General features: G+C 45.1%; 1 protein-coding gene across 5 annotated transcripts; it reads left to right on the top strand.

The window, feature by feature from the left end:
- Nucleotides 1–1,279: 1,279 nt before the first annotated feature.
- Nucleotides 1,280–23,932, top strand: LOC125288821 (pikachurin-like). 5 transcript variants are annotated; one of them, XM_048235479.1, is made up of 24 exons: nt 1,280–1,603; nt 2,595–2,704; nt 5,969–6,052; nt 6,186–6,212; nt 6,390–6,507; nt 6,949–7,084; nt 9,533–9,696; nt 10,317–10,426; nt 11,120–11,435; nt 14,720–14,820; nt 15,200–15,300; nt 16,458–16,602; nt 17,306–17,495; nt 18,135–18,260; nt 18,546–18,789; nt 19,096–19,207; nt 19,409–19,525; nt 19,849–20,029; nt 20,648–20,671; nt 21,074–21,152; nt 21,773–21,916; nt 22,154–22,237; nt 22,408–22,511; nt 23,110–23,932. In XM_048235479.1, exons 1-24 carry the CDS (start codon nt 1,504–1,506, stop codon nt 23,259–23,261), a joined length of 3,069 nt encoding a protein of 1,022 aa, XP_048091436.1. In that variant the 5' UTR covers nt 1,280–1,503; the 3' UTR covers nt 23,262–23,932. The 5 variants fall into 5 exon arrangements, with proteins under 5 accessions (XP_048091436.1, XP_048091437.1, XP_048091438.1 ...); XM_048235480.1 differs by lacking the exon at nt 20,648–20,671; XM_048235481.1 differs by lacking the exons at nt 10,317–10,426; nt 11,120–11,435.
- Nucleotides 23,933–25,529: the final 1,597 nt, after the last annotated feature.

Raw genomic sequence — 25,529 nt, 5'->3', positions numbered from 1 at the left:
TGTGCATTTAAGACATCTTGCCAATGTAAAAATATGTGTCACCCATAAAGTGACTAATGAGAATAATAAATGTCTAATGAAGTTCATACATGTTTGTAGTTTATGAAGCCACACTGTTTTTCTGAATGTTTCTGTTTATTCTAAGGAGGTCTATGCACTTGATAATTCTATTCAGCTGGTTGGCTGGTAGATTTTATTTCAGTGGGGTGAGCTGAAGAGAATACACAAGGACCCAGGAATCTGGATGATCTGGAGAGATTGGTAACAAGGAACGGTCTCAAATCTCTTGCTCTGTATTGTCCAACTTCATGGGATGTCATAGGAGAATATTGCAAGCTGTTTTACTGGCAAAAAGAAGGCTCAACAAAGTATTACGTGCAGTGGTGCCAATAACTGTGACACTTGTTCTTATGTTAACAATTATGTATTTCTTTATTAGCCATTTTTGTTCCTCATGATACATTTGCTTCCCTTCAAGGCTGGATTTTTCCTCATTGATTTCATTGTGAGATTATGATATATCACCAAAAGATACATGATATATATCTCCTCATTGTTTTCATTGTGAGATTATGATATATCATCAATAGATGATTTTTATAGGCTACCTGTTTTTATCAGGGGTTCTAATTATTCTGGAAGACACTGTATAGTGTCTGATTAATCTGATCTCATAGGGTCAGGCCTACAGTGTTCAAATCAGCGACAGGTAAAAACACCTAAATTAAGTCATTTTTGTCAGCTGTGTCTCTGAGGTTAAATCACAATTTAATGGAAGTCTTTCATATATATATATATATATATATATATATATATATATATATATATATATATATCATGATAGAATGTTTAATTTATCTTGTTCATCTAAAATGTCCTTGTTACAGGCTTCCCTTGTTTTTCAAATGTAAGCCTATAGTTTAGACTAGTTCTTTTTTTTTTTTAGAAAGGAGGTGTGAACCCTACTTTTTTGATAGATGGAAAATACTAAAGATGGATAAGCTACCATAGTTTGATTAAATAAGTTATTATTTCTCATTATTTGATAGGCCTACATTCGAACATTTCTCGAAAAGTCCTCTTCTCAGTTCCCACGCACACAGAGGCTAAACTCAATTTAGCATTGAACAAGCTCCAACTATAGGGATTAGGCTATCTTCTTAGCCTCGACGTCCTCAGACCTTCAGGTAGCCTAATTCATTTGCGCAGTTTGTTCTGTAGGCTACAACTCTCTGTAGTTGGTCCCATGGGATTTCGGTGGTTAGCCTATGTGAAAGAGGGACGATTTAACAAACCCGTGACAAATCGGCACATCTCCTTGAGTAGTTGCAAATCCGTTTATTTTGCTCCCTCCCTTCAAGAGAGGGAAACAAGAGTCGAGGTGGGACGCGGCGGAGCCAAGACCAGCTAAACTCTCAACTCTCACTTCGCCGTGTTCTTCTCAGTCGCACTTTGACGTACGCCTGACAACACTAAGTCTTTTTCATGTACGGAAATTAAGTGATGGCAGATTTTTCACCGTGTAGAGCATCTGTCATCTTGGTGCTCCTGCAGATATTCGGATATACTTGTTCACTGAGGCGGACTGCAGACAGTGGTTTGGGTACGTGGATCAATTGATATGAATGAAAACTTAAAACATTTAGTATCAACGAGCATCCAATTAGTTACCTAGAAAGTTACTGCAGCTTCTTTTTTAGGAAAACTTTTTTTACTTTGTTGCAACTTTGAGCATCTGACTACCAGCTCCTGTATGTAAAGTGGTAACAGATTCTCATACAGTCGGCTACAAACTACCGGTATTTAACCAGGAGCTTGCCTGAGCTCATTTAGTTCATTCAGCAGTAATTCAATTGAGTGCTCTTTACCTATTTAAACATCTCCTGAGTCCATGCCCTAACAGCTCTGACAGCCAAGGTACTGAGGAGGAGTCGGTGGGGTGCTATGGACCCTTTCAAGAGAGTTCCATTATCAGCATCATAGTTGGCCCCACAAGACTTCCTTTTTAACATTCCATATGTTATCTTAATGCAGAGGAAGTAGATTGGGGCCCAAATAGAATGTTCAAGCATTGTTTTTGTTTACCTTGTTGAAAGGGTCTATACAGTAGGCTACTGGATTTACTGGTGCCCCAGCCAGCCGGCTAGCTCAGTGACAGAGGCAATGCTAGGCTATTACTGACAGTGGGGAGGAGATTGATGGCAGAATAAGTGCAGTGGTCTTGCAGAGGTCCCGACTCTCCCCCTTTACCCAAATAGCCACTCTCTCAGTGCTTAACATTTCTCTCAGATTCCACAGAAGCGGCTCCATCGTCATTGGTTTGCATAGCTTGCCATTTATTGCATGTTTAAAATAAATTGAGGTTTTTTTCAGTCAAGTCTCTGTGGTGTTATGCACTTTGTCCTTATGCTTAAGCGATGTGCCTTTTGTTCATACTGAACGTGTGCATAATGTGCCCATTTGTGTAAAAGTATGTGGTAGGCTAGTTGTTGTCTTTGTGTTAACATTTCTAATGGATGTGTTCAATATGTCAGTGTGTGTGTGTGTGTGCCTGCAGCTGTATTTGTTTATGTGCCTTGTGTGTTTGTTTTCAGAGACTCTCAGTCCTCCTCTGGATGTGGAGCTGGAAACACTGAACTGCACAGCAGTTGCTGTCAGGTGGAGGGTGCCACGGCGACACGTCACCGCTGTCATGGGTTACCGGGTAAGCCCCTCCTCTTTACCCCCACACACACACACACACACACACACACACCAACACCCACCCCCACCCTTTTTTGGTACCCCTCACCCCAACATACCTGACACAGTCTCTCAGGCAACTCCGTGAGGCCCTCGTAGTCTTTGGAGGGACGTGAGAGTTCAGAAAAACAAGTGCCTTTGAGTTGGAGCAGAGAGTCCACACGTGTGTTCTAGAACTAGGAGCAGCACCAAAAATGACTGGCTTCGTCAGACCACAACACTGACCAGCCAACTCGCACGGACAGCTGTGTGGAAACAGACACTGGTGTGCCGTCCTGCTTCACAAAGAGTTGTGCTGTCGCAAACAGTCATGCACAGCTAAACCGTCACAGCAGTAGTTACAGTGGTATTGGTAAACATAAGATCCTTTCCAAGTCCTTCTGGGAGGAACTGAGAGGAAGTTTTTTGTTTTATTTTAACCTGGGATAATTGCCTTTTAACAGCTTTCAGCTGTGAGGAGTCCTTCTGCCAGGAAATAACTTAATTTATGATCCAGATTTTCTCAATTTTTTGGAAAAAAAGGGACCAGTGTAGAATAACCTATGGATATGTGCTACATCTGTGAGACCCTGCAGGCTTCTTATGTCTTGAAGAGAAACCAAGAAACTGTCTGGCTGAATCATTGAGCTGCAAAAAGACACTTCTCTTGTGAATATTCCACTGCCCTCAAGGGCTCAGACAGAGCACCTTTAAGGGTCCATCCATATGGGCAATATGATCTACTTTTTTTTTTTCATCGAAGACAGTTAGGGGTTATAAATAGTTCCAGTGCTGGTCAGAGGAAGTGTGGTGTGCAGAGGCAGAACAGTGCAGCCCCTGCACTAGTCAGACTTTCCAGAGTCCCTTTGTAACACTCACAGCCGCGCAGACGACGGAGTCGTGCCACGAGAGAATGGCCATAAAGTTCTGCGGTAGCCGTGGGCTGTGTTTACGTAACGTGAGAGCTCCTCACTGTGACAGGCCTTGAAGCCAGTCCCAGTCCCAGGGTTTGCGAGATGGATGCCCTAACCACAAATCTGCGCCTGGCATTGCCATGAGGCTCAATAGGAGCGTGTCTCGGAAGGGTTCAGGAATGATACTACTGCTCTGCTATGAGCAGAATGCCTTTCACACACAGCGAATGCTATGAGAGAATGCTATGCACTCAGAGAGCCATTGCTTTGCCCCTCTTTGTTTGAACTTAATCAGATTTTGATCCAAATCAGATGTACTTCCACTGTCTGGTTTTTAAAATGAAGTTAGTCTGGATTCGGGGGGTCCAGATTGAGAATCTGTGGGAAAATGCTTTGGACTGGACCAGCCAAAACCCTGCAGGGATGTCCTGCAACTGTGCTTTCACTGTTTGAGTTTAACTGATGGGAAGCCATTATGTCGAATAAATTGTTGTGGCGTGTTTTTTGGGGGGCAGGGTGCTGGCAGGCCAAATGGATTAACCACAATTGGATTGTTCTCTTGCAGGTGATGCATTTTTTTTTGCAACATTTGAGTAGTCATAGAGTGTTGGTGGTCATTCTGTTTTAAACTTAAGTGTAGAGTTTATATACTGTTTATCTGTTTTAATGTCAACGTTTATCGGTGTGCTTCCCTTTGTAAGCACATTTTCTGAGCGCTCTGTAATAGTTGCAGAGCTGTTTTGTGTTTGCCAATAAATTGTTTATCACAAACAAAACTGACTTTCACAAGCAATCATTCAAAACGTACCCAGAAAACACATGTTTCTGGAATTGGTTATTCACATTGAAAGCAGCTGCATTACTTTCTCAATTTTTTTAATGGGCATTCGCTTAAGATCCTCTCCCTTTTGTCTGTTTTGTTATCCTTGACAATTTGTTCCACAAATCATCCATTGGTGCGGGCATTGTTAAAGTGTGAATGAATTGATTTCTTCTCCATGCTCCAACACTCCAACATAATTAGTTTACCATAAGCGTGCGTTTGTAAGCAGGATTTGGGTCACATTGCTCTGGGATGAGCTCAATGCAGCCGTGCATCCAAGAAGTCTGTCAGACAGTGCGGGGGATTAGCCCGGGCCGTATCTAAACAAGGCTCTGTCGCTGGGCTTTGTTAGATGCCCCCCCCCCCTCCCAGGATGTGCCTCTCTTGACCTGGAGCCTCTGGCTGTCGGGGCCCGTGAATGGCAGAGTCCAGGGCCCTCCTACGCTCCCCTCCGCTCTGCAGAAAACATTACACATCGCACTCTGGATCTGGTTACGTTGGCTGGTTCTGTTGTTTTTTTTATACTGTGTGCAGCCAAGAGAGAGACAGGGAGAGAGAGAAGTAGGTTGGGCTTGTGTTTACATACGTCTGTAATAAAGTGTTCCTCTTGTGGGTTGTGATTGAAGAGAGGTGCGAAAATTCACAAGACCTTCCTGCCAGTGTCTAATGTGGCTCAGAGCATCTCACACAGGCTTTCTCCCGCCTTTGCACTCGGTGACCCGGACCCCATGGGATGTGCTGTCTTTGTTAGCTTTGTTAGCCAACATGCTACAGTAACAGACTCGTCTTTCTCTCGGACGCGTCTCCCTCTCCCGCTGCTGCGGCTGCCGCTGCCGCCTCTGCAGGGTGTGTCTGTCTGGTGTCTGCAACAGCAGGTGAAGATAGGCAGGGCTGTTGACGCCCATCCGCTCTCTCTTTCTTTATCTCTCTCTCTCTCTCTCTCTCTCTCTCTCTCTCTCTCTCTCTCTCTCTCTCTCTCTCTCTCTCTCTGCCGCCCGCCCCCGCTGATGAGAATGAATGGAGCCAGTCCTGGCGGGGGGCCGGTGCACCTAACCGTGCGGGCCCCGACGTTTTGCTGCCAACTTCGTAGACTCGTCTCGTCTCGCCTCTTTTCCCACGTCTCCCTGCGACAGCCCAGGGGCACGCTTGCTCTGTTGGGGTGGCCCAGGGCTTAGAGCATGTCCAATCTCTGTGGGTCGGTCCCTTGTTTGGTTTCAGAGTGGGCTGCGAGTGTTATGTCAATGCAGAGCTAGTGTGATGCAAGGGTGGTTATGAGACCAGACAAAGGGTCTTGGGGAAATAAGCTGCTGCAACAATGGAGCCACAACACTCCCTTTAAGTACAGATAGGGGTCAAATAAGTAGACTGCTTTTATAAAGAATCCAATCAACAGGACCATCTTGCCCAATGAACATAACAATGAATAATATACAGTGTGCGTGTGCGTGTGCGTGTGCGTGTGCGTGTGTGTGTGTGTGTGTGTGTCTGTTGTCTGTGTATCCTTCTTTAGGTGTTCTTAACAGAGGTGAATAACAGTCCAGTAGGAACACCTATTACACGGAATGTCCCTGTCCGCATTGACATGTTGAAAGGGGTGAGCAATTAATTATAAAATGTCTTGGTGTGTTAACTATTGACAACTTTTCCATTAATCGTATTATTATTGCATACTTCATTATTATTTTGGCTATAACGTCTCAAGGTTGTGCCTTGTTTCCACTTTTCAGGTACCATGGGATGGACTTGCTGAATTTGTAAGTTAAATCTAGATAGATAGCTAATAAATGTCCATACAAAATACCATAGATATATATACTGACAGTATATATCTATGACAAAAGACAAGCTTATACTGTATGTACTTTTGGTCAAATCAGTTCTGACTCTAGAGTGGTAAAGCATGCTATTAAACATATTGCATTATCTGTCAGAGCACCGAGGTGTCCAGTCTGAAGAACGATAGCCAGTACCATGTGACCATTGCAGCCTATGGGTGGGCAGGGGAGGGACGACCCAGTATGCCTAGGGGCATCACGCCAGCCTCGCATGGTGAGAACATGCACACAGACCACTAGTGTATGTACTGAAGTGTGAACTGTTGGGTAATGCTAAATACATTCAAACTATTGGTGCCATGTTAGTTAGACTAACTTAGCTAATCAATACCGGTATATTGTATGGAAAGATTTTCACCACAGCTTTGAAACATTTGTTTTGTCAATTATGGGTTGTGAACGATGCCTTTTTAATGAGTTTTTATGTTATGTTAAGTGTGAAATCTTCATTGATGACCCTTCTTTCGTTTTGGGCTAATTTGGTTCCTACTTTCACGGTCGATGTTATGCAGATGAAAGTTCATTCTTGGCCCAGTAGATGAGCACATCTGGGTTGCAGAGACGGATCTAAATGTTAACTGCTTGTGTTATTTCTTGTTAGAGGGGGAATACAGTAATGCTACACTGTATTGCTCATTCTCACTCTGTGCTATAGAGAGATGCTTCAGACCAGCCCCCCCATCAGTGCCGGATGTGGTAGTAGGATCTCATACACAAATTGTGGTGTCATGGAAACCGGGTGCATCAGAAGGAGCTTCGCCTGTTCAGCACTTCCTGGTTTCCTACACCAGGTAAATACCTTACTGACATCATATGCAGCACACTTGTGAGTAGAACCATGGAGAGCTCACATCTCAGTTACCGGAGCCTTTCTGAAGTAGAACATACAAGGATAGATCAAGATTTTGGCAGTCTTGTATGTGATGTAGGCCTAAACACTGGACAATCTAGCAGGAAATAGTACTATCCTGTGACACACACACACACACACACTCACACACTCCATTCCGAAACTTGTGCATGTTAATTTTCTAGTTCCAGTAAAAGCCTCTTGCTGCTATACCCAGTGTAGGCGTATGTTTAGTATTTTATTGTATTTAGTGACAGCTGCTCTCTCTGGATTTACAGTAGCAAGCCTTGAGTAACTAAGAACAGAAACAGGAATTTGGCACCACACAAAATCTATACAAATATTGGCACAGCTCCTCTGAATAAATGAATGTCGTCTGTTGCAAGAATCGTGGCTGATGTCCAACTAAGGGAAAAAGTACACTTCCTGCTGCCTCTTGATGGACTCATAATAGCTGAAAGAGTAAATAACCGTGCTCAGCCTAATCAGAGGAGGCTGCATTGTCCGTTTCTCCTTGATAATGTTTGGAGATTTGACCACGGCGTCAGAGGACGGTGTTTACATCATCAAGGTAGTGTGGCCCCTGAGATCCAAACACAACATAAATGCGTAGACAAAAACAGTTTCACAGCAAAACTTTTCCATCAGTTGCAGAAAGTTTCCTAGTCTAGAGCAGCTTTCAGAGAATAGTGAAGAAAGAATGAAAACGAACAAAAGGACATGGAGGAGCAGTCTAAAATCGTGGAAGAGGAAGTTGTTTATTTGGAATAATCACTGTCACTCAGACCGGCCAACTTGTGGTTTACTATGCATAGAGACCACACATTTTGACTTGTATATACACTTGCACATAATGCCAGTCCAAAACACACACTACGCTGGATGGTCATAGGGTTTTCTCATTTTTGTCCCCTAGGCAAGTCTGTATTGGAGGGAGCATGCAGTTTGTGCCTGTATCTATTTTCAGCAAAAGTTTCAAAGATGGGCTATTGCTTGAATGCTTCCACGGTGAATCACGGCTCTCAATGAGTCTAAAGGATTCAACTCAGAGGGCCCCCAGAAAGTCTTGTGCTCAGAGACCTCCATCTATAGATGCCCTGAGGAAATGGGACCACACACTCAGATCAGACGGCATGTTTGTCAGTTTTGCAGAAAAAGACCATTGTGAACGAGATGGTCAGCTGCTCACGGACTTCTGAAGACATTTAAATTTAGATTTCAGAGGCGCTGAATTGGTTCCAGTCTGTCAGCACAACAGGGTTTGTGTGTGCATATTCAACATGCAGAGAAGGGGGTCGCGCACACATCTCATTAAAAGGGCTTCCTTAGTTTCGTCTCATTCACAGATTTCTAGAGGTGTTAAAACACTCGTTTTTTTTGTGCACTAGCTTGATGTGATGTGCAGTAGTATATTTCTCAACATGTTTGAGCTCAACATGCTATTGTTTTTGTCATAATGTACAGCGATTAATTGTACATCACGTCGGCGAGTCTTGCACTGCATCTATGCTGTAAGATTGCAACAGTTCCACCACCAGAGCAGCGAAAGAAAAAAAAACGCTGTGTTGTTCCGGGAGGTTTTGGACAAACAAGCCAATTATACAGACAGAGTTACTCCCCCCCAAAAAAGAAATGTGCGAGATTTTATAACGTATGGGTTGTGTGCTGGGTTGTGCAAGGATATGCATGGCTGAGAGTAGACTAAAGACCACAACTGAATGTGACCTTACAAAAGCACCCAAACAAGGCACCTCCCAAAGCCTTCTTCCATAAATGTGTTGGAGAAAAGAGTCCTGCGGAGATTCATGCGTGGGGCCACCCAACGAAGAAATAGATTCACTTTAGCAGTCCGGCTATGTTAAGCTTACCATTGTTTTAGAGTTGCCATTCCTCTTTCAATCTTCAAGGATTGCATGTTTACCTCTTATGTAGAAAATAAAACATGTTTGTTTTTGCTGGGAAAGATTGACCAATATATTTTTGCTGTATTATACAGGCATGTTTCTTAGCAATTGTATGGTCATGATTTGATTTATTTGCCAAACTACCATGGTTAGAGATACAGTATGATATAAAGTAGTGTCTTTGAGAATGTAAGAAACCATAAAAGAATATGAAGTACTGTAGGTAGTGCTAAAGAGATCTCTGTGATGTAAATACAGTGGATGACAGGCGAGTCTGTGTTTCTCTCTGGGGGGAATCTGGATGGAGATGGAGAATGCAGATGTGAGATGCATCATAGTTTCAACTCTATTCTGAAGGCTCATTTCACCCGTTTTACTTTACTGCTCTACGTACACTGAGTGCAAAGTGTCAGTTGAAAAAGTTCCATGGTAGAACAACTGCGTTGAAATGTTTTTGAATAATGGTTCATGTTTTTCTCCCCTAGACCAGAGGTGGACACGGAGTGGACAACTCTTCGCGTGCCCGTTCCGACCACCTCTATGGTCCTGAGAGGACTGAGCCCAGACACACTGTACCAGTTCATGGTCCAAGCAGTGAATGCAAACGCCGCTAGTCCCCCAAGCTCTGTCAGTGGCATCTGGACTCTCAGTGAGTTTCTCAGCTAAATCACTACACCACGCACTATAAAATCTGCAGTTGGAAGCATTAAAAATAACAAGGCAGCTTACAGCACAGTGTCTGTGAATTCATTTAGCGTTTGGTCTCAAGTGTAGATATTACTCACTTCAAAGTCTAGACTGAATGGTTTTACCATGCCATGCTGCCACGACTTCTGTGTTCCCATGCTTATTAGGAGAGTTGAAGAAAATGTATTCTGCTACTGTACAGTACAATGATGTTCATGAACATTCAGAATGGGGAAGGGAGATGCTTCGCCATTATAGGTATTTTTTTGTATTCATGATCTGTTTTTCTTTTGTGAATATCTCTCATTCATTCATCAAATTCACTACACCATGCCTAACATGAGTGGAAAAGTGCATATTAGTTATATTACATATGCACAAAAGATCAGATTCTGTAATCAAACATGGCTTGCAGTGGAAGCTTGTACCTCACATCTTTCCACCACATGCAAAATCACATCTAGTATCCAAGTGCACTGGGTTGGTGTGGCAGAATGGGCTCAGACAGGCTTTGACAGCTCGTTTGATAGCTGGCTCCCGTCTGACGGGGCGTCTGGCTCCTTTGGCTCCTGTGATATGCAGGTATTCAAGATGCTGGCAGTGGAGCAATCAGTACACAGCGTCTCGCGCGTCCCGTTACCAATGACCAGGCTGCCGTCGTTGACTATGACTACAGTGCCAACACTGAGGAGGTGAAACAGATTTTTTGAACGGGGCAGAAGCACTTGCTAGTAAAGCCTACTTTTGTTTAATTTAATTTGTTTATTTATAAGGACTACACACATTAATCAAATTTCTATAAATGTGCCATTGTTAGCCAGCCAGCTAATTTTGAACTGCAGTCCTTTGGCAAGATCTTGTAATGACCATTAATTGACTTGGCCAGTTGTCCTTAAATGCCAAACTGGTTGTGCACAAAATCAGCTCTGTTGGTGATGTTGGTGTATATCTGAAATTGAACACATACCTATAAGCAGATGGAGCAGTTTGAGCTTAGATATCAGAGAATAGAAGCATTCCATGTGCTTCATCATCAGTATCACTTCTGAGACTAGTATGACATAATGGGGACTGTCTGTTCTTATCTGTATGTTGAAATCCTTGAGCCATCTACTGAGCCAAAGCCTTTTTAACAAAAAGGTCTCCTACAAAGAATGTGATGATGACGCAGGCCAAGCACATGTCTTTGATTGTGTACGGCTGGTGAATGTATCCAAGAAACATTCAATAATTGAAAATCAATTACATCACAAACATTTGAGTGCTGGTTTGTGTTAGGATTCTTGTTGCATAACTTTTTTTTTTTAAACTTGGCACTGAAAAAGGCATTACATTTAAGGAGAAAATTCTTCCTATCCAATGTTTTTATTACATCTTGCCAACAGCTATCTCCCAAGAAAGAGGTTCACATGCCCTCCCAACCTGAAGCGCCAGCCTCTCAGATTGGTGGTAACATCTGGAGCTTTGCCCCCTTGGCTGCCGTCTCTGCCCCCTCTGATGCCCCTTCTGGCGCCACCCTGGGTCCTCCTCTGCCCCCGGCCGCCTCCATGACCCAGTGGCAGGGGGCGCTGAGGCGCCTGTACGACCTGCCCTGCGAGGACGCCGTGTGCCCCCCGCACACCATCTGCGTGGATGACCATACCAGCGGGGGCTCCCGATGCCAGTGTGCCCTGGGCAGGCAAGGGCCATCCTGCTCGGAGAGTGAGTGAGAGGCCGGGCAGATACTCTGGGCTGAGATCTGGAGAAATCTGGAGGAAGCGACAGACAGGCAAGGAGGCAGGCAGGCAGGCAGGCAGAAAGGCAGGCAGGCAGGCAGAAAGGCAGACAGACAGACAGACAGACAGACAAACAAAAGGTAATTAAAGAGTTATTGGGTTAACTGATTCACAAATTGGTCCATATAACTTACTTATATGTGAGCATTATGCTGTAACACTTCTATCCAGACACTGCAACTGATACTTCATCTGTTGTACACACATATTGTTATCATTATTGGAGGAGTTTTGGGCAAATCTAACCACACTTCACCAAGTTCAACTTTGTGTAACCTATCTTACAAGACATATGTAAAGCCATTTAGAGTGTCCAAGGCAGTCTCCTGTCAAGCATCTTGCTCCAGTTTTCATCACCATGAGGTCCGACTTTCCCCGGCCTCTGTGGGTCAATTGAGAAGTCATGTTTCAGAAAGGCACATGGAAGGTTTGGCGGAGGGGCAGTGGGAGGGTTGGCAGGTCTGTCCTGTCACATGGAGGTGTAAGATGCTCTGATGGGTTCCCAGAAGAGCACTGCTCTCAGGATATGCTGCAGGGGGGGGGTGGGGTGGGGGGCACTCGCCTGACACATCCGTGTACGGTGAACAGGGAGAGACGCCTTGACCTCCAGAGCAGCTCGAGTACTCCTAGAGAGAGAAAGGGATAGAGAGAACTAGGCAGAAAGGAAGGAAGAAAGAGGGAACACAATAGGGGAACAGAGGGAGAATGAGAAGGAAAATGTGTGATTCAAAAAAGTGAGTCATTCAAATGAAGTGACTCATTCAAGTCAGGCTGTTTCACCAGATCGTGTTCAGTTCGGGGAATCGCTTGTCATGTCTTATTACATCAAAGGCGCAGTTCACGATTGTAATTTGACAAATAGAGCAAATTACTCCTTATGGTCCTAAATGTCCTCTCCAAATGTGCGCTTCAGAAAAAGGAAAAAAAAAACAGTAGAAAACAAAAACCTCGTGTGTAGTGTATACAGACCTGGCACTGGAAATGGAAAACAAACATAGTGTCTTGGACTGAGCTCCAAAGAACCCCAGACAATCAACACATTACATCAGAAGCTCAGGAGGTAGAGCTGCAATTGGATCGCCTGTTGAGCTCAAATATAAACAATCCTTCACCAGACTCACAGACTTGACCTCTAACAGCAAGTCTTACAGTACATGCGATGCATGCAAACATCAGCGATGAAATCTGTTTAATTACTTTGTTTTCATTTGGAATGTCCTCACTGTACCCAACGCAAAGCAGTGCTATGCAGCACCTTGCAACGCAATGTTTGAGCTCACTGTGCCCAATGCAAAGCAGTGCTATGCAGCTCCATGCAACACAACATTTAAGCTCACTGTACCCAACGCAAAGCAGTGCTATGCAGCACCTTGCAACGCAACGTTTGAGCTCACTGTGTACAACGCAAAGCAGTGCTATGCAGCTCCATGCAACACAACATTTAAGCTCACTGTACCCAACGCAAAGCAGTGCTGTGCAGCTCCATGCAACACAACGTTTGAGCTCACTGTACCCAACGCAAAGCAGTGCTATGCAGCACCTTGCAACGCAACGTTTGAGCTCACTGTGCCCAATGCAAAGCAGTGCTATGCAGCTCCATGCAACGCAACATTTAAGCTCACTGTGCCCAATGCAAAGCAGTGCTATGCAGCTCCATGCAACGCAACATTTAAGCTCACTGTACCCAACGCAAAGCAGTGCTATGCGCTTTGCTTGAGCTCACTGTACCCAACGCAAAGCAGTGCTATGCAGCACCTTGCAACGCAACGTTTGAGCTCACTGTACCCAACGCAAAGCAGTGCTATGCAGCTCCATGCAACGCAACGTTTGAGCTCACTGTACCCAACGCAAAGCAGTGCTATGCAGCTCCATGCAACGCAACGTTTGAGCTCACTGTACCCAATGCAAAGCAGTGCTATGCAGCACCATGCAACGCAACGTTTGAGCTCACTGTACCCAATGCAAAGCAGTGCTATGCAGCACCTTGCAACGCAACGTTTGAGCTCACTGTACCCAACGCAAAGCAGTGCTATGCAGCTCCATGCAACACAACGTTTGAGCTCACTGTACCCAATGCAAGGCAGTGCTATGCAGCACCTTGCAACGCAACGTTTGAGCTCACTGTACCCAATGCAAAGCAGTGCTATGCAGCACCTTGCAACGCAACGTTTGAGCTCACTGTACCCAATGCAAAGCAGTGCTATGCAGCACCTTGCAACGCAACGTTTGAGCTCACTGTACCCAACGCAAAGCAGTGCTATGCAGCACCTTGCAACGCAACGGTTGAGCTCACTGTACCCAATGCAAAGCAGTGCTATGCAGCACCTTGCAACGCAACGTTTGAGCAAACTTTTGTCGGCCGCACGCCTCTATTTTTCTTCTGTTGCTCACATTGCTCTGCAGTTTTGAATGAGAAATTGACACACTGGAAATGTATAATTAACAGATTCAATGTGGACAGAGTGTGTTCGGTGGTACACAACAGTCGCTCGCTCGGTGCAGTGAGGATTCCCTCTGAGCAGTAGTGTAGTGGCCTACAGCGCTGAACATCTCTGGAGTTACCTCTCTATAGCTTGTACTGAGAAAAACTGAGATCCATGGGTGACGCTTGACTTGGATAGTCCACCAACAGAGACTTGGATCATCTGTTAACATTCAGGTTCAGTATGTAAAATTGTTGTTGAACAATTACTGAACATCACCTAAACCAAATCCAACCCTTAACCTTAACTTTAATGATAAATTGTAGTTAACAATGTGTCAACTGATAGTTTGTTGATAATCCTGAGGATCTGTAGATAGCCTGTGACTACACAAGTGAAGTGTGACCAAGCCTTCTCATTGATCTACCCACACTGGTTAGCACCTGAGTTTACAATAGAATATACTTTAATGTCCCCATGGGGAAATTTGTCTTGGTCTCATCAAAGCATAACCCAGTACATACATCAACATGGACATGACAGACGACACGTTCCATCATAAATAGAAACATTGACAGCACGAGCTACACAGCGCAGAGGAGCCCGTTGGCAAGAATGTGAACTGCCCATGGAGCTCCAATTACACTTACAGAGTAGATGGGTAAAAAGGGTGGCTGTTCAAAAAGAAGAGAAATAAATGCATAAGAATAGCATGTGATGCAGCCCAGGTTTATGTTTATTTAAGTTGTTTGTTAAGAAGAGTTTTGAGAAATCTGTCTGTTTTCAGTTGTGCTGATGCAGTTCCCCAGGCTGTTTGGCTACTCCTACATGGCCTTCGACCCCCTGAAGAATTCCTTTCACTCCTTCCACATCAGTCTGGAGTTTAAGGTACGCGGTGTCCTCCTGCACACAAGTTGAATAGGCCGATGCAATTTGCGTATGACATGATTGTGATGCTTGTGAAAATCAAAATATTCGTCCAGGTGAAAAATCAAATCAAAGCTAAACTGTTTTTATTGGCTGTTTTGTTTTATTAACTGTCAGTGTTTTCTTTTTATTTTCAGAAATTGCTCGATTAAGTCAATATGGCTATTACTGTAGCCAATAGTTATTGTAGTGCGTGTGTTTGTGTATGTGCGTGTGTGTGTGTATGTGTGGGTGTGCGTGTGTGTGTGCATGTGTGCGTGCGTGTGTACGTGTGTGTATGTGTGTGTGCGCGTGCGTGCATGCGTGCATAACTCTGTGTGTTTGTGCATTCTCCACACAGGCAGACAGTGTAGATGGCCTCCTGTTCTACTGTGGAGAGAATGAACATGGCTATGGGGACTTCTCCTCTCTGGCTCTGATCCGAGGGAAGCTGCACTTCAGGTCTCTCCTGCCCACACCCGCTTCCAGTCACTTGGCCTCTGGACACACATGATTTTGTTCGGTGTCAGTAGTATATTAATCCCATTAAGCATCCTAATTTAGTTCTATGCAAAATCCCACTGCACTTACTGAAGATACGCTGCATGGGTCTGCAGTTTATGTGCCGTAAAGTGTTGGATGCTTTGAGGCGATGAGATGAGTCAGGTGAGGCTGAGCTTGAGTAGTCATTGAAATGAGATGAGTCAGGTGAGGCTGAGCTTGAGTAGTCCTGGAGATTACAGTAGATGAGTCAGGTGAGGCTGAGCTTCAGTAGTCCTGGAGATTACAGTAGATGAGTCAGGTGAGGCTGAGCTTGAGTAGTCATGGAGATGAGATGAGTCAGGTGAGGCTGAGCTTGAGTAGTCATGGAGATGAGATGAGTCAGGTGAGGCTGAGTTTGAGTAGTCCTGGAGATTAGACGAGTCAGGTGAGGCTGAGTTTGAGTAGTCCTGGAGATTAGACGAGTCAGGTGAGGCTGAGCTTGAGTAGTCCTGGAGATTACATTAGATGAGTCAGGTGAGGCTGATCTTGAGTAGTCATGGAGATGAGATAAGTCAGGTGAGGCTGAGCTTGAGTAGTCATGGAGATGAGATGAGTCAGGTGAGGCTGAGCTTGAGTAGTCATGGAGATGAGATGAGTCAGGTGAGGCTGAGCTTGAGTAGTCATGGAGATGAGATGAGTCAGGTGAGGCTGAGTTTGAGTAGTCCTGGAGATTACAGTAGATGAGTCAGGTGAGGCTGAGCTTCAGTAGTCCTGGAGATTACAGTAGATGAGTCAGGTGAGGCTGATCTTGAGTAGTCATGGAGATGAGATGAGTCAGGTGAGGCTGAGCTTGAGTAGTCCTGGAGATGCATAATACCTCCAGCAAGCAGTGTGTGAGTGTCCGCCTCACCACATGATGCCTGATGCTTTCCTGCACCTTCAGATGTCTGTGTGCGTGCATATGTGTATGTGTGTGTGTTTGCTGTGCATCTGAGGCCTGTGTGTGTGTGTGTGCGTGCGTGTGTGTTTTTGCTGTGCAGCTGAGGCCTTTTGTGTTGTGTGTGTGTGCGTGTTTTTGCTGTGCAGCTGAGGCCTTTTGTGTTGTGTGTGTGTGTGTGTGTGTGTGTGTGTGGCAGGTATAACTGTGGGACGGGGGCTGCTCATCTGGTGAGCGAGAGGCCGGTGGTTCCTGGCCAGTGGCACAGCGTGAGCGTCCACAGGGAAGGCACGAGGGGCTGGCTCCGCCTGGATAATCACACGCCTGTCACCGGACACTCACAGGTGGGGATGTATACAAATACACACTCTCACACACACACACACACACACACGAACAAAACATAAAGACATACACAGATGCAGTATACTAAGTATTACTCCGCAAACACTGTATTTAGTCACCCAAGGACACTGTACAATTAAAAGGTTTGAGGATGTTATATATTACATACAGACAGAAGCACAAACACAGAGGACACTGTACACCAAATGTGTCCCATCAGATAGCCCCTACTCTAAACATGTCTCATCAGATAGCCCCTACTCTAAAGATGCCCCATCAGATAGCCCCTACTCTAAAGATGTCCCGTCATGTCTCATAAGATAGCCCCTACTCTAAAGATGCCCTATCAGATAGCCCCTACTCTAAATATGTCCCATCATGTCCCATCAGATAGCCCCTACTCTAAAGATGCCCCATCAGATAGCCCCTACTCTAAAGATGTCCCGTCATGTCTCATCAGATAGCCCCTACTCTAAAGATGCCCTATCAGATAGCCCCTACTATAAAGATGTCCCATCATGTCTCATCAGATAGCCCCTACTCTAAAGATGTCTCATCAGATAGCCCCTACTCTAAAGATGTCCCTACTCTGATACTTCTAGGAGCAAGCGTGAAGTGCTCGTCCAGAGGGGCAAGCTGAAATCCTTTTCTTGTGAGCTCTCAGTAAATGTAGTATGTTTGCTTGTGTTTCTATGCTCACAGGGAACATACACCAAGATCACCTTCCGCACGCCACTGTATGTAGGCGGCTCTCCCAATGGCTATTGGCTGGCGAGGGCGGCTGGGACCAACCGAGGGTTCCAGGGTTGCCTGCAGAGCCTGTCGGTCAACGGAAAGCGGGTAGACATGAGGCCCTGGCCGCTGGGGCGGGCACTCTCCGGGGCTGATGTTGGTGAGTCGAGAGGAGGGGCTGGGACCCCACTAGCTCCTGTTCACACATAGAGGACCCTAATGTGAATGATGGACAAAGTACTTGTAACTAAAGCTTGTTTAATTACTATTACTATATATAATATTGTATAACATTAACTAATACCCATACATATAACATTATATAACATTAACTATTACCCATATTATACAACATTAACTATGACCATATATAATATTATATAACATTAACTATTACCATTTATAATATTATATAACATTAACTATTACCCATATTATACAACATTAACTATGACCCATATACATAATATTATATAACATTAACTGCTTGTAGGTTGTTGTTGTTGCTGCTGTTGTAAAGACCGACATGTAGACACAAGTAAACACATTTGATCCACATGAACACATACTGTATACGGACAGAAGTACAAAAGATGTGACATTTGCACTTGAGAGATTTGCACAGGAGTGCAACATTCACACACACATACATAGTTACAAAATGATGACCCCGAGCAACTCCACAATACATGGCATCCATCCATTTCTGTTCAGTTTTGCTGCTGGTGTGCCTTGTAGTCAGTATTCTTTTTTAGTCCAACATGCCTGAAGTGACCGGCTTTGGTCTGTCCCCTCCTAGGCGAGTGCAGCGAGCATGCCTGCTCCGGCGTGTCCTGTGCCAACGGGGGAACGTGCTTCAGCACTCGAGCAGATGCCCACATTTGCCTTTGCCCGCTGGGATACGGAGGAGCACAGTGCCAGGAGAGTAAGCACCCCTCACATGGGTTTGATAAAGAGCTCTGCATTGTCGTGCTGTCAGTGTATTTCACCACGGATTTCACAGCTGATTAAGGGCTTCTCTTTTCTTCTTCTAGACTGCATTACTGTTTTTTGTTTTTTTTTCTTCTTAGTTTTTAGTTGCAGGTTCTTTGAATAGTTTCGCAACAATGTCCATTGTTGAGAGTGTTTTGTAAGGCAAAGCAAAACAAAGTTTTTAGCACCCAGCCAGAGCAGTGTTGGGAAATCAAGAAAAAATGTATGACTCTTCCAGGCGTTTGGCTGGCCGTTCCGCACTTCAACAAGTCACTGCTGTCGTACGCTAGCGCCCCCTGGCCTCATCCCCAGCGCCACTACCTGTCCTTCACTGAGTTCGACATCACCTTCCGGCCGGCGGCGGCCAACGGGACCCTGCTCTACTGTCAGGATGCCAACAGCAGTGACTTCCTGGCGGTCACCCTAGTGGGCGGTCATGTGGAGTTCCTCTTCGACTGTGGCACAGGAGCTGCTGTTCTCAGGTGAACCCATAGGGCATAGAGTGGCATCTGGTGGACAGAGTGTGTAACTACATCTCTATCCAGAGTGTGTAACTACTCTCTAAGTCTACAGTTATTGTCTGACCTCTGTATATTTCGAGACTTATATTAGTGAAAGTGTGTATTATAATTATTATTAATATTACTTGACCCTTACGTTTGGCTCTGTGAATTCCACCATATCAAAGAAGGATTTGAATACACACATCTATTATGCAATATGACCAGCAGAAACATGAGAGTACTAAAGTAAGCCATATTGTGCTGTTTGTTTCCATCTGCCCCTAGGAGTGAGGAGGCGGTCAGCCTGTTCAGGTGGCACGAGGTGCGGGTATCTCGCACGGCCAGGAAGGGCATCTTGCAAGTGGACAGCCAGAAAGCAGTGGAGGGCCTGGCAGAGGTACAACTCTCTGTCTTTGTCTCTCTCTTTATCTTCTCTGTCTGTTTCTCTTTGTTGGTTTGTTTGTTTCTCTCTCTGTCTTTCTCTCTCTCTCTGTCTGTCTTTCTGTCTATATTATGTATACTATATATATATATATATATATATATATATATAATATGAAATAACACATGAACAAGGTTATCCTTTTGCATTCTGCAGGGGGCATTCACTCAGGTCCGCTGCAGCTCTCCTCTGTATCTGGGTGGAGTCCCAGACTACGGTGCCACCCGGAGGGACTCTGGAGTACTGGAGCCTTTTACTGGGAGCATACAGCAGGTGGCGCTCACACACTCTTTGTGTGGAATTGTGTAACAGTGGCTCTGTGTCCTGGCCTGATATCATCTCATCCTGCACCTCTTAGCTGTGTTCTCAGGAGTCCCGCAGCAGGGATTTGTGTGTGTGTGTGTGTGTGTGTGTGTGTGTGTGTGTGCGTGTGTGTGTGTGGCATGTTGTTGAATAACCAGGTCCAGTATGTGCATGTGTGTGTTAACTGTGTTCTATTGAGTATCTGTGGTGTGTGTTAATGCAAATGCTGGATGTATACTGTATACTGGATCTATAATGTATAAAAAATGTGTGTTTGTGTATCCTTCTACCAGGTCCTGCTGAATGACCGGGTCATCCCGCTCACAGCGTCCTCACTGGAGGGGGTGAACGTGGGGAATGTGGAGCACCCCTGTGGCACGCGGCCATGTGCCAACGCTGGACAGTGCCAGCCCAGAGAGGACCAGTACCAGTGCGACTGCCCGATAGGCTTCCATGGAAGCCAGTGCCAACAAGGTCATCCATACTCTCACTAACACCCAGGCTACACCGGAAACACAACACAAGTGTTCCGTTCACGGAGCGTAGAAATAGTTTTCAAAAACGCAGCATAAAGTACACACTGCAAATGGAACGCTTCAGTTGCACGTCTGGTGTAGCCTCACTGTTCCATGAACATCCTTATGTGTATACAAAATACACACACCTCTGTGCATACAAAAAAAATATGTTTGATACATCACAAGATAGGATTACGTCACAGAGCTGACATCTGTCAACCCTTTGCTTGCATTCTGCCTTACTGCATTAACACAATAATAGTGTATTCCCAAAGTGATGTTTGGATAATGTCTCTCTCTCTCACACACACACACACAGAGAGAGAGTCCAGGCACGCAACTCTATTTATAAGAATCCCGGGTCGCATCTGTGTTGCATCTGTATGGCATCTGGGAGAGCGTCCATTGCGATGTCTCTCTCTCTGCTTGCATGTTTTCCTGTTCTGTTGTGTTTTGGTTCGGTTTCGTGGCTGTGGCATTGCTGTGACTGCTGTAACTGTCTCCGCATGACGCTTCGGGTGAACTAACGTGTGTCTCGATCTACTTCTCCCCATGGGCGCTGGGTGTCTCATAGCGTGCGCCGACCTGTGCCGCCACAGTAAGTGCCCCCTGTGCCCTCTCTGCTCCGTTGCAGGCGGCCTCATGCTATTCTCTTGAGCAAATGGCAAATTTAAACTCTACTGTGCAGCCATGCAGGACTGACACTAGTTAGGGTAGAGTTAGAACTCAGCAGGACTAAATGGGCTGCATCTTCTACACTAGCTTGTTTGTTTATTTATTTATTTGTTTATTTATGTCAGTGGGCTGCTAGGAGGTTAGATGTGTTTTGTTTATCTTAATGTCTTTTTGCAGCTCAGATGGCAGATCTAAGTGCATAAAACCACATAACACAAATGTTATAAGGCTGACTTTAAGGTAGTAGACATACTGTAATGCTCTTGTATTCCCATGCTCATGCTCATGCTCTCTTACTAACACTCCTTTTTTGTGTCATCCTTAGTAGTGACAGAAGACATTGAGGTTCCTCTCTTCACTGGTAGAAGCTACCTCAAATTTGACAGCAGAAATATTTTGAAACGGTACGCCACCAATAGTGCACATTACTAAGAAATGTGACATCCACAACAACTAGGTTTGCATACATAAATGATCACATTTTAAACTTTTCCCTGATTATCTTATCTCATTTATTTATCTACCTATCTACCTATCTATCTGTCTGTCTATCTGTCTATCTGGCTATCTGTCTGTCTGTCTATCTATCTATCTATCTATCTATCTATCTATCTATCTATCTATCTATCTATCTATCTATCTGCTAGGGACAGTGCTCATTAGTCAAAAGGCAAACGTACAGTATATAAGCCAGAGTTAGCTGTTTGGGCTAATTTTCATCTGTTGTCCCAAGACTGTTCTTAAAAAGCCAACCTAGAATAAAAAGAGATCATCTATTACGTGTGACTATACAGCTACAACAGATACACGCAGGCTAGAATCCTGACCAGTACGTTGCGTGCCCCATCAAACAGACAGGTCAACCATTATTACAACACATACAGCAACTGGGAAAACTGTTTGATCCTTCCTGCCCTCGATCGCTGCAATTTTCCCCTTTTAGAAGTTTTCTCTTTGTCAGTTTTCCTTTCGTAATGCCTTGAAATGTTGACGTCACCTCCTCCCTCAAACCCCCACCCCCCAGGCTCTCTGGCTTGCGGACGCATGTCCAGCTGCGCTTCAGATGCTTTGCCCCCAACGGGCTGCTGCTGTGGAGAGGAGAGGGGCCTGGTCTCGCTGGAGCGGACTTCATGTCTCTTGGCTTGCAGGGTGGAGCGATCATCTTCAGGTGGAGGGCCTTTCTTTGCTCTGTCAGTCCCACTGTAGTCGTTTTAAATTGTCCAAAAAATGTTGAGAATTGCTTTAAAAACTTAAACTGTTTACCATATTGTTAGTCGCTTTGGCTAAAAATGCGTCAGCCAAATGTAACGTAATGTAATGTAATGTAGTCATGCAAGTGTGCCATTGTATACCAAGTGTGATATTAATAATACAGGTATATATTATTAACGTGTTCTCTCACTAGCTTTGATCTTGGTAGTGGACTTGGTGTGGTGGTGGTCAATGGAACTTTTAATGATGGTCAGTGGCACCAGTTGAAAGCCGTAAGGTAAAGCAGCCAGTTCTCCTCATATGGATTTGTTCAGTCAAGATGGTCAAAAAATGTCACAAAGTGAATGGACTGTTTTTTCAGTGAGAACTTGACTTATTCAGAATTTTACTGCTGAAATGACAATGTTGTGGTGAAGATATTCCACCTCCTCCTATTTCATTTCTTAGAGATGGGCAATATGGCCGGGTGGTTGTGGATGGTCAGAGGACCAGCAGAGGACAGTCGCCAGGGAGAATGAGGCAGCTCAACTCCAATGGACCTCTGTATATAGGTGAGTCTTAATGGGAGATTGTGAGGTTGAGGTTGCAACAGTCAATCGATGAATTGATCAGTTGTCAACCATTAAATAATTGATTAATTGGTTTAAGTCATGTTTAGGAAAAAGCCCTCAAAATTCCAGCTGATTTTTTTCTGGTTAACTGACTCGTCTAAATGGAATATCTTGATTGTGTCACATGCAGTCCAAACAAGGCTTTTTGGGCTTTTGGAAACACTATCAGACATTTTCACCCTTTCCTGACATCTTATTGACCAAACATCTAGATGTGTAATCAAGATAATAATTGGCTGATTAATTCACAATACTTCCCTTAAATTAATTCCCTTTAGTTTTTATGTTGATAATAATGGCAAAAATGATAATGTTAAGATGCTGTTAATAGTAATGATGGTGGTGGTGATGTCACATAGGAGGAGGTGGCATAGAATTCACAGTAGAATTCACATACAGAGAATGCTGGAGCTGCAGCGGTCACTGATGACGATGACGGTATTGGTGGGGGTACTGATGGAGGTGTTGCTCTCTCTCTTTTCTCTCTCTCTCTCTCTCTCTCTCTCTCCCTCTCTCTCTCTCTCTCTCTCTCTGGCAGGGGGTATGAAGGAGATCTCTCTGCACACTCACAGGCAGTACATGAGAGGCCTGGTGGGCTGCATCTCCCACCTCTCTCTCTCCCCCAGCTTCCATATCGCCTTGATCGATGAGGCCTCGGACGGCAAGAACATTGAAACATGCCTCGAGTGACCTTACGGACCCACCAGAGACCCCCTCTCATGAACCTCCTCCTCCTCTTCCTCCTCCTCTTCCTTCAACTACCTGGCTGAACATTATCAGCATCATAGTTGGCCCCACAAGGCTTCCGTTTTAACATTCCAAATGTTATCTTAATGCAGAGGAAGTAGATTGGGAAACAAATAGAACGTTCAAGCATTATTTTTCTTTTTATTGTTGAAAGGGTCTATATTGTTTATTTTTTGCTCCTTACAGACAACCACTGCCAGCCATAGCCAGTACTACCGTACCCTTCATATGTTATTTCAGTCGCTCTTAAATGTCCCCTCCACTATGCACCTGCCAATTCAGTAATCAATTCAGTAATCCCCACTTCCCAAACCATACCAACATTGACAGAGTCTGTCAGCCAACTCAAGGACATGTGTCATCCGTTATAAATGAGACTTCCACCTTTGGACCAGCAGGACGAACACAAACAGCAAGATGCTGCATTTCCCAAAGGACTTTTTTTATTTATTGCACTTCCGTATGCCTTAGAATGATCTTGAAAGTTGTTAGTTTTTCATTTTGTAAAGATATTCTGCCAAATGGACTGCTGGTGCTGAGGTGGCCTCCCAACACAAAGAAGAGGAGGAGGAGGAGGAGGAGGCGGAAGAGGAGAAGGAGGAGGACAAGGATGAGGCGGAAGAGGAGGAGGAGGAGGAGGAGGAGGGGAGGATGAGGAGGAGGAGGAGGAGGAGGAGGAGGCGGAAGAGGAGGAGGCGGAAGAGGAGGAGGAGGATGAGGAGGAGGAGGCGGTGGTGGGGAAAAGGTTTCCCTACCCTGGACACGCTGCGCTGTCGCATGTCTGAGAGATCTGCCCCCAAGTTGCTCGGTCAGCTGGAACTGTCATGGCGGCAGATCTGATGATGGCTCACTGACTGCACGGCCATGCTTGGATTTCCGGCTAAGATGGCTAGAGGACTGCCTTGCGTGGCCCTCCATTCTCGCTCCTGTCTCTTGGCTGTGTGTCTCTTGCCACTTCGGGGGCCATTATGCAAAGACATCTGGAGGATTTGGACTCTCATTGAAGGCTTCCCTGGTCTCTGTGTTTGCATAAAGATTCATCTGACATTTCACATACTAGATTGAACTACAGAACATGTCCCCTCTGGTATAAGCACTGTATTATGTTTTTGTATCGTGTATGCACCATAGTGTCTTTGTTGGATTACCCAATGCATCTGTTCAGTCATATGAAGGGCTTGTCTGTTGTTTCTTTGTGGTATTGTGGGATACACTCCAGGCTAGTTTACTGAGAGCAACACAGCCCTTCTGATGGACTTTTGCCCTCATCACTTCACTCTCTACTCTGTCCCATCTCCTCAACTGTAGTGTCTTGCCCAGGAATATATTTCAGTTCATTCTCAACCCAAAACAAGGCTGTTGGAATATTGCTTTGTGACTACTGAAAGCAACTGTTTTGATGTTTTATTAAAGTTATTTTTTATTTATCCTGTACAACATTCTTGCTCAGTTTTTCGCGATTCACGGCACTCCCCAGTCATCCCCAAAACAAAACTGTCCGCATTCCTAACTTGGTGCACCACCACCCCATTAAGCCTGAAGACAAATACATTGTTCATGGTCTCTGTCATGTTTTGCTCAGCTCCGACCTTAATTAGTCCATCCTTCCTGACACTATTTATCAGGGCAGACTCATTAATACCTTGTCAAGCGGCGACTGCTCTGTTCTAAATCCGTGCCGCCCCTGTCATCGACCAGCCTGAGATTGATAGAGACAGAGTGCCCATGCCACAGGCTGGGACTCAGTGCTGGACGGTGGCCGCAGGGTGTGTGTGTGTCGGGTGGGGTTGGGGGGAGGGGATAGTCCCTGGAAGCAGTGTTGGATCCTCTCTCATCCTCCTCAAGTTGCCCCCTCCAGGCCACGTCTGTGGGGACCACCTGATCCAGCCCAGCACGGCTCCACCCCGGGGGAAAGGGACACCACCGGAGAGGCACCTGTGCCTCTGACCTGGACCATCACGCATCATCAGTGACCTGAAGGTAGAGGTAACGCCAAAGTCCTTTTAGGCAAGTCCCTCCACTCGGCGGCCATATAGCAACGCTTTTTGGGCACTCAACTGGCATCCTGTTCAGCAGAAATACGCGTGCGCAAGGTTTCACGACACCAATCTTACTCCAGTGGCGAGTTCACAGCACATGATTGGGAAGATGTCTTCACAACACACTATATGATTGGCTCAATGTATTCACGTCAATGTTTTGCCAAGGAAG

This window comes from Alosa alosa, chromosome 23 (genome assembly GCF_017589495.1).
Source record: "Alosa alosa isolate M-15738 ecotype Scorff River chromosome 23, AALO_Geno_1.1, whole genome shotgun sequence".
In the NCBI taxonomy this organism is placed as follows: domain Eukaryota; kingdom Metazoa; phylum Chordata; class Actinopteri; order Clupeiformes; family Clupeidae; genus Alosa; species Alosa alosa.
Note: the sequence above shows the minus strand (reverse complement) of the source record. Positions and strands in the feature narration are given on the sequence as shown.